The sequence below is a fragment of the Solanum pennellii genome, chromosome 11, assembly GCF_001406875.1.
Source record: "Solanum pennellii chromosome 11, SPENNV200".
Classification (NCBI taxonomy): Eukaryota; Viridiplantae; Streptophyta; class Magnoliopsida; order Solanales; family Solanaceae; genus Solanum; species Solanum pennellii.
Genome location: NC_028647.1, coordinates 65,538,118 through 65,547,076, shown reverse-complemented (window position 1 = coordinate 65,547,076; position 8,959 = coordinate 65,538,118). Strand labels below are relative to the sequence as shown.

General features: G+C 34.4%; 1 protein-coding gene across 8 annotated transcripts; it reads right to left on the bottom strand.

The window, feature by feature from the left end:
- Window positions 1-2,297: 2,297 nt before the first annotated feature.
- On the bottom strand, window positions 2,298-8,231 carry LOC107004585 (interactor of constitutive active ROPs 3-like). 8 transcript variants are annotated; one of them, XM_015202834.2, is made up of 4 exons: window positions 8,093-8,231; window positions 6,537-6,640; window positions 5,710-6,001; window positions 2,298-4,117 (listed from the first exon to the last, which is right to left on the bottom strand). In XM_015202834.2, the coding sequence occupies exons 2-4, from the start codon at window positions 6,554-6,556 to the stop codon at window positions 2,504-2,506; spliced, it is 1,926 nt and encodes a 641-aa protein (XP_015058320.1). In that variant the 5' UTR covers window positions 6,557-6,640; window positions 8,093-8,231; the 3' UTR covers window positions 2,298-2,503. The 8 variants fall into 8 exon arrangements, with proteins under 8 accessions (XP_015058320.1, XP_015058318.1, XP_015058323.1 ...); XM_015202832.2 differs by having other exon boundaries at window positions 8,073-8,224; XM_015202837.2 differs by having other exon boundaries at window positions 2,298-4,114; window positions 8,073-8,224.
- Between the last annotated feature and the right edge of the window lie 728 nt (window positions 8,232-8,959).

The window sequence follows — 8,959 nt, the reverse complement described above, 5'->3', positions numbered from 1 at the left end:
GGGGGGGGGGGGGGAAGGGATAGTTAGAAATGATAGGTGATGGGATAGTGGTGAATAAATATAAAATTAAAGAACAATCATTTTTGTAGAAACTCTTGAATAAACATTTTATTATGAATTTTGATTATTGTAATAAAGAAAAAATAAATACATTAACAATTAATATCTCAATAATTAAGAATCAGACCTAAATATAGATAAATTTAATGATTAATATTCAAAAATTCATTTAGCACAACAGAAATGACGGATGAATTCATTACTCAATTAATTCATGAGGCGAAAATCATCCAAAAGCATATAAGAACATTAAATTCCTTCTCACAATATAAAATGCGACTTAACATTAAATAAATTAAGAACGGATTGGCGATGGTTGTCCGAAACTATATATAACAACAACAATTATAATATGCGGAATATAATTTCACAAGTAAAATTTGAAGAATAGCGTGTACGTAGATTTTTAACGGTATCTTTTGTATATAGAGATATTATTACTTATAGACCTTCAACTTCAAAAAAAAATATAAAGCCAACAATTATGAAACAAACATCGTAAAAACAATAAGATAATCGAAGAACCAAAAAAACTAATAGTGAAAATAGAAAACTAAATATAAAATGCCGAAAATAATAAGATATTAAAAATACAATTACTATTACTACAAAAATTAAAAACACAATATCTATTAACCATTCATCACAATTCTCGACCTTTATATTTTACGAAAAAAATAGATATACACGTGACAAAAGCTGTTTGGTCACGTGCCACATGTGGTTCTGTGATGGTTAGTTTGATGAAACAAACTCTATTAATAAACACATAAATACAAATGAGCCGTTAGCAAGTAATGGTCAGTTTGTGCTTTTTAATACGTACATTGGTGTCGTTTCAAAATAAGTGTTGTTTTAAAAAATTAAGATTAAAAAAAATATATTATGTATTTTGTTGGATAATTTTATATTTTATGTAATATTCTACATGTATTATGTTAGATAGAATATGTTATGCGTGTGTTTACTTATTTAAATGTGTGCATATTCAAACTAAAGTTAGAGAACGTAGATACCAGTTGAAGATACGATAAATGAAATATTTATATATCATATCTTAATCAACTCTATTCTTATACTTTATCTTCTTACTACGTTCGATTTTCAAAAAACGATTATTAGTTAACGATAATTTAGTAACCTACATATACAGTGACTTCGTTATGAATGTTATTTTGTTGAAAGATTACACCTACTTTAGAAAAAAAAATAATACCTTTTAAGTTTAAATTATTTGATATTTCATATTTATTTACCCAATTCGTTAATTATATTTTTGTCAGGCATGTTGAAGAAGTACCTCAATTGAAAATTATAACTTATTTTCTAAAAAGAATTTTAAAATAATTAGAAACTTTTGGGCTTCTCTTATTGGGCCCCCAATTAGAATTTTATTATGGGCTGAATTGTTGGTCATCAAGGTGTCGTATGTATGGCATTAAATGGTAAAAATGTCATTACGTAGCCATTTTTAGCATTTTGGTGCGTTCATATACATCTAGTTTGTAATATTTTGAATCTTATAAGATTTTGGTGCGTCCATATACGTTTGAGTACATGTATCTCGGCATACATTCGGTCAAAACTAGGTGGAATTTGTTCTAGATACATTGTATCCAAATAGATTATCATGTATTTGAGATATATAGATAAATCTCATGCACCTCCCTCACGTCTCACTCGCCACTTTCCTCTGTATTTGGTCTCCTAGATATATGTCAATCGCATTAGTGTGATTCGCATGTATCTGGGATATAGGACTATCTCGCTCGTCTCCCTCTCTATCTCGCTCGCATCTCTCCCCGTTTTAGTGTANATATATATATATATATATATGGTACGAAACATATCTAATAAAATAGTTTTCCCTATATATAAAAAATTCTTTGCACCCTCAGGTATATAAGTTTAAACTCAAGACTCATATATTGTAGCTTTTAAGGGCGCCACAAGTGCAATTTCATTTAACGTAGAAGTGAAGATACTTTCGGTTAAGTTGGCTTTAACTGACAATTGAGCACTCCAACTTACATATTTGATCATCTCAACACCTCCAAAATTTATGTCCCATCAGCATCGGGTGTCCACAAGACACATTAGAAGAGAAGTTGAGATGTCTATACGTACATTCTCAAAGTTGGAGTGTTCAGTTGTCAACTAGGCAAAGTTAAGATGTCCATCGATGTACTATGCTAAACAATAACTAACCATTCAACACAAATCACAGCAGCTCAAAATCAGTAAAGAGCATATTTACAAACAGCATAGATAGATGAAAGAAAGAGTAACAGAATTGAACAATCATTAGACTCAGTTCTAGGCTGAGCAGAGCTTCTATATGATTACAATAAGTAAGAAGTTCAGTTGATTTTGTTTCAAATACATAAACTAAGAGGTTAAGTTCAAGGATCATCACATAAGTACCTTTTCCGCGTACTTTTTCCTATTTCAGTGGCTTCTTCCATAACTCGCCGATCCTTTTAAGCATATTTGGATTTTTCCTTTTCATTAAATCTTCATCCATGTCCTCAAAGTAAGGTGAGCTAATCTTGCAAGGACTGTAAGGACTATCCATTGATCCGGTTCTTTCCATGAACTTCCCATTATTGCCATTTGATAGCATCGCGGTTGCTACTTCTGCAGCCTTCCTCCATTGGTCTGACTGAATCTTCAACTTTCTTAGTTCAGCTTCCATTTCTGCATTGGAAGCTTGAGCTGCATCCAATTGCTCGGTTACTCTAGCCACCCGTCGGTTACTCTTATCAACCTCCTCATTCATGTAGCCGAGCTTCATGAGAGCTTCTCGTTCTGCAGTGTTTGCAGCCTCTAGTTCAGCAGCAACTTCATCCTTCACTTTACCTCTATTGCTTTCTTTTTTGTCAGTTTCCGACTTCAGGATCTCATTTTCCTCTAAAATATTCTGTAGTTCAGTTTCTTTATCCATCAGATTTGCCTTCAGAGTTTCGATATCAAGTCTTGATCTTTGAAGCTCCTTTTCAAGTACATTTTCTCCTTTTCCAGATCGCGCGTTCTCTAGTTTCATGATAAGATTCTCATTCTCCTCACAGATACCTTGCAGTTCAGTTTCTTTGTCCATCAAATTCGCCTTCAACTCCTCTATTTGTGTTTTGAAGTTTTGTAATTCTCCCTGCAGTTCATCTTCCCTTTGCTTCGACATTGACTTGATTTGTTCCACCAACTCATAGGCACTTCTCATTTCAAGCGTGCTTCGATTTTTCTCTTCATTGTATTTGATGTCAGCTGCTTTCAGATCAGCCCTCAGACGTTGAACTTCAGATTTCAGAGAAGACAGTTCTGCCTCAAGTGTTTCCTTACTTTCATCAATTTCGACAATTTCACTTTCACCAACATTACCAATACCTGATTGGAGTTTGCAAACAAGGTCTTCCAGTGAACTTGCACGTGCTTTCGATTGATCCAACTCAGAAGATAAAGCATTGTATGCTTCCACAACTTTATTACCATCAGACCTTAGGCTCTCCACAATCTTCTTTGCTGATTCCAGTTGCAACAGAGTTTCAGTAACAAGTGCTTGAGCCTGAGCTTCGGAATCTTTACTATCCTTTAGTTGTTTTTTCATGTCTTCCAGAAGCAAAAGTGTATCCGACAAGTTCTGTTTCAAGCTTTGGAGTTCCGCTTGGGCTGCTTCTGCGTCTTTGACTTTGGTAACCTCGGATATAGCAACAGTTTCCAGCTGAGTCTTTAGTTCCTTTATCTCATTCAAAGCAGAAGCTAATGAAGCTGAGTCAGCTGAATGCTGTTTCTGGATCGTCTCTAGTTCTGAACGCAATGTCAGATCCTCGGAAGACTTTTGGTGGTCAGTCGGACATGTACTCTCAGAAGAAGGCTGATTCACAAGCTGTTTCGGGGACTTGTCTGGTTCGGAGGACAATACTGCACACTGTTCCTTTGACTCCTTTGCCTCTACCTCAGTTTGCTTTTTGCATGCTTCTGAGGAGTTTAGCTTGTCTTGGAGATCATTTTTGAGCTGAGTGATTTGGGACTCCAATTCAGTAACCTTGCTTGCGCCCTTCTTCTTTAAATAACAAAGAAAAAAATTTAGGATATAGATGCACATATCGGTAAAAAAAACTACAAAACGACACAGGATCGAGTACAACAAAGTTGATAAAATGTGATTAACATTAATGCCAATCCGACTATATGAAACCATATTGTTGAACATGGTCACACTTGCAGCACATTATCAGCAGAAGAGAGAACAAATCTAAACAATTTTTATATCGAGTAGTGACAAAATTACTTCTGCTAAAATTTCATTGTCAACCACAAGTAAATACATTCATAAATTGAACCTTCAAAATCAAATGAGGACAGCAGCATCAAGAAAAAGTTGCAGCATACAAAAGATTCGATAACAGTCAAAGAAATCCAGGATTCTGAACTGGTGAGCATGGTCTAGAGTAGCAATATTATGATATCTGTAATAAAAGGATAAAGAAAAGATGACATCTAATAGTTATACTCAGTTTGATGGCCATCAAGGATCAATTTTAGGCTATTACACTGAAGCAATCTCGCCTAAAATCAACTGTGAAGTATTAAAGATATCGGGAAGCCTATAAGGGCACAAAAAGGTATCGGTGACACTGAGGCAAATGAGAATTAAGATTCTAAATTTGTCTTAGCAAATGGACACAGCCCTGGAGCACAAAGTTGATAGTCAATGACTCAATGCTTATGTTCTGGCAATTCAAACAGAACTGGAAAGGCATTTTCAAACTTTTTGCAATGCTTTTCTAATAAAACACAGACAAAAGAAACAACAGCATCTAGAGGAAACGAAATGGTAGGAGTTGCACATCAGTATTGTCAAATCTAAACCTTTATATAATAGCAGAAGAAGTTTATTTGGCACTAAAACAACAACATACCCAGTGTGGGGGTAGAGTGTACGCAGACCTTACCCCTACCACATGTAGGTAGAGAGGCTGTTTCCAAAAAACCCTAGACTCGCTTCAACAACAGCAACATACCTCGAGAAATTCCAGAAGTTGGGCCTTGGGAGGGTAAAATGAACGCCCACTACCTCGTGCAGGTAGAGAGGTTGTTTGCAAAAGACCGCCGACTCAAGTGCATCAAATCGAAGAAATATATAATCTCTTGTTTCCAAAAAATCCTAGACTCAAGTGCATCAACAACAACAACATACCCAGTGTGGGGGTACAGCGTACGCAGACCTTACCCCTACCACATGTAGGTAGAGAGGCTGTTTCCAAAAAACCCTAGACTCGAGTTCATCAACAACAACAACATACCCCGTGAAATCCCAGAAGTGGGGCCTGGGGAGGGTAAAATGAACGCATAACTTACCACTACCTCGTGCAAGTAGAAAGGTTGTTTCCAAAAGACCGCCGACTCAAGTGCATCAAATCAAAGAAATGTATAATCTCTCATTCTTAACAGCAAGGGCAATTTTGGCACAATGAAAACTTTGTCACCACAGTAGAGATTAAGCCCCTCCCCCTTCTCTCAATTGCCCTTTTTGTCACTCTAAAAATTATTCAAACATAAACAATCATTTCTTTTCAACATCTCTCCATTCTATTCTCTAAATTATAAAGATGCTATTCCAAATAAATTCAGTTTAAGCCAAGAGAATTTTACCTCTGACTCCAAACTTTTCGGCGATTTCTGCTCGGCGACTTTAGCCCTTCTCTCTTTGGGTGTCCTACCATTAACATGAGGAGAAGATGCAGAATCAGAATCCGATGCCCCCGTCTTCAGGCGGCGCACAACTCTCGGAGAAATTTTATGAGGCACATCTTGAGGAACACCTCTAGGAGATATCTTTTGAGGCGCTTCTCGAGATCTCACAGCCCGAGGAGAAATCTTTAGAGGCACTTCTGACGAATTGCCTCGCGGAGATTTCTTCTGTGGCACTTCAGATGAACTGTTTCTGTTATCCAAATGAAAAAAGAAAAGAAAAGTTCAGAACACAACTACAGAAATGAAACATGAATATTGGTTAGAATACTTTGCAATGTTCAAATAGTACAAAATTTTTGCACAACATTTACTACTATCATAAATCACTTAACCACAAATAGAAAAACCATTATATCATTCTTATCTATATTTAATGCCAAAAAGATTGCAGTTTTCAAGAATTCTTTAATGAAAAACACATTTAAAGCACATCCTTTTATTCAGTTACAACATTCAAGATTTATAATCATAAACTCACCCTGCCATTCTTATCCTTCAACACACCCTTAAGAGAAACTTTACAAGAAAGTATCAAAAAACAAAAGTTGTCATTTTTTCCCTATGAACTACAAGTAGTTATAAAAGTTTATATGTCACCATTAAAACTTATAGCTTCAAAAGGGGCCCCATTCCATTACCATTACAAGAACAACTCCATGAATTCCAGCCAGGATAAGTCCATTTTTTTTATTTACTAAATAATCATAAATGCCAACTGAAGTTACCTTGCTTTTGGGGTCTGCATATCTCAACAACCTTTAGGCCCACAAGAGTAAAATCTTGGTGGTAAGAAGATTTTTCCTGTTCAATGCCCTCTGACCCACAAACACTGCAAGATTACATAAACATTATACTCAAGCTAAAGACCACTCATATAGTAGAATGAAATTAAGGGAATCCAATGTAAGTAAACAATAAATGCACTAAAACTCCTTCGCAATACGCGATTGCAGAGATGGGTCGAACTCGTGACCTCCTAGTCACGTGACAACAACTTTACGAGTTATGTCAAGGCAAGAAAATTGACCCTCCAAAAATAGATGGACAGAAACTTATCATAGTAACATGGAAATAACTTAAAGAAAAGGGGGTCTTGGTTCACTTAGCCACATTGAATGTTCAACAAAAATAAGGTGAGTTTGGTACAAATTTTAATTGCAGTCACAAGGACCATACGGTGAACAGTATATAGGACAAGTTGCATATATTTTTTACCCTTCTTAGTTCACAAACTATTCAAAATATAAGACTATTTTAATGAGGCTATGGGACAGTAGGGCCAAAGGGTAAAAACATATGCTCCTCAATTAAAGGCAGTCTTCAACTAGACATAAATTATCCTCCATTTTAGCCTGAATGAAGGGGCAGCTACAGTTTACTAACTATCATCATCTTCAAATATAGATTCTTGAAACAAATTAAGCTAGCATTTGACCATAACTTCAGTTTTTTTCCAACTAATATGCACATCCAAACACAACTTCAAATTCCAAAAATCACAACATCAAAAACTCAAATTTTCAAGTTCTTCAAAATCTGTGGTCAAACAGGAGCTAAATATAAAGAAAAAACAAAATTACTGAAAAATAGTGTCCAAAAAAACCCCACCTTGGTTCTCTGTAAAATCTGAAAGTCAGACAGATCCAGATAAGCTTAACATGAATGCTTCAAAACCGAAATGATAAAATGAAACACAGAAGAGGAAGAACAAAATGCCTCAAAAACTAACAAACAAACAATGCAATTTTTATTTTAAAAAGGGAATATACACACATGACACTAAAAAAAAAGCTTAAAAAGATAAGTAGAAAGAGTTCTTGAAACTCATCAAGATTCCATTTTTATTTACTTTTAAGCTAAACTCCCCTGCAAACTGTAAAGCTGAGAACTTTAGTGAGACATCAAGCTCAAAACACAGACAAAACACTGTTAAATCTTTCTTCTAAACCAAAAAAAAAAAAAGTTCTTTTTTAAAAAGAACCATAATGCTACATTCCAAAAAGTTCAAAAAAAGTTGTCATCATGACATTGTAGTACTCCATCATATACAAAATCAAAAGTTTGAAACTTTTCAAAACCCCACAAAAGAAAAAACCATAAAAGAAGAGAAAATGTGTAATTGGGGTTTTGTTCTTACCAAGAAAATATAGTTAGAATTTAGAACATTATATTTTCCACCATTCATTCACAACAGAAACAAGAATTAGAAGTAAAAAAAAAAGTAGTAGTACTAGTGTTTGTGGCACAGTATTCAAGGTCACCTGCTCTGGTTGATGAGTACCTAATCTTTTTCTGACTTTGGCTTCTTTCTCTCTATTTGTTTGGCTCTTAGCTGTGTAATGTGGACTACAAAAGAGAGTGTAGAGGATATATGCTTAAAACTTTTCTTGCTAGCTTTTGAAAATAAGATACAACAACATGTTCTACAAGTGGGGTCCACAAAAATGCGATGTATATACAGTCTTATCTATCTTGTTAACGTAGAGAGGTTGGATATGTTGAAAATAAGATATAATAACAAACACATTGTATAAGAGGGGTCAAGACAAATGTGGTGTCTAGTTTGTGAATGTAGAAAGATTGAATATGTTGAAAATAAAATACATTAATAATATATTTCACTATACACGAGTTCAAAAGAAGACTGTGTTTATACAATGTTATATATCTTGCAAACTTAGAGAAGTAGATATGTTGAAAATGAGATACACCAAAAATATATTTCATAAAATGGGATTTAGAGAAGACGATTTATATACAATTGTATCTATCTTGCAACAATAGAGAGACTAGATGTTTTGATATTAAAATGCATTAATAATATATTTTATAAGTGGCATTCGGAGAACACACTCTAATCTATCTTGCATGTCGAAAATAAAATACACCAATTTAAATATCACAAATGGAGTTCAAAAGAAGGCCGAGGTGTATATAGTCATATTGATCTATAAAGGTTGAATATGTTGAAAATAAGATATACCAATATCATTATTTACAAATTCTAAGTGAGATTCGAAGAAGACGGTGTATAAAATCTTATTTATTTTGAGAAAGTAAAAAGGTTGAATATATTGAAAATAAAACTCTAATAAAACATTACACAGAAGAAGAGTTCAAGAAGACGATGTGTATACAGTTTTGTCTA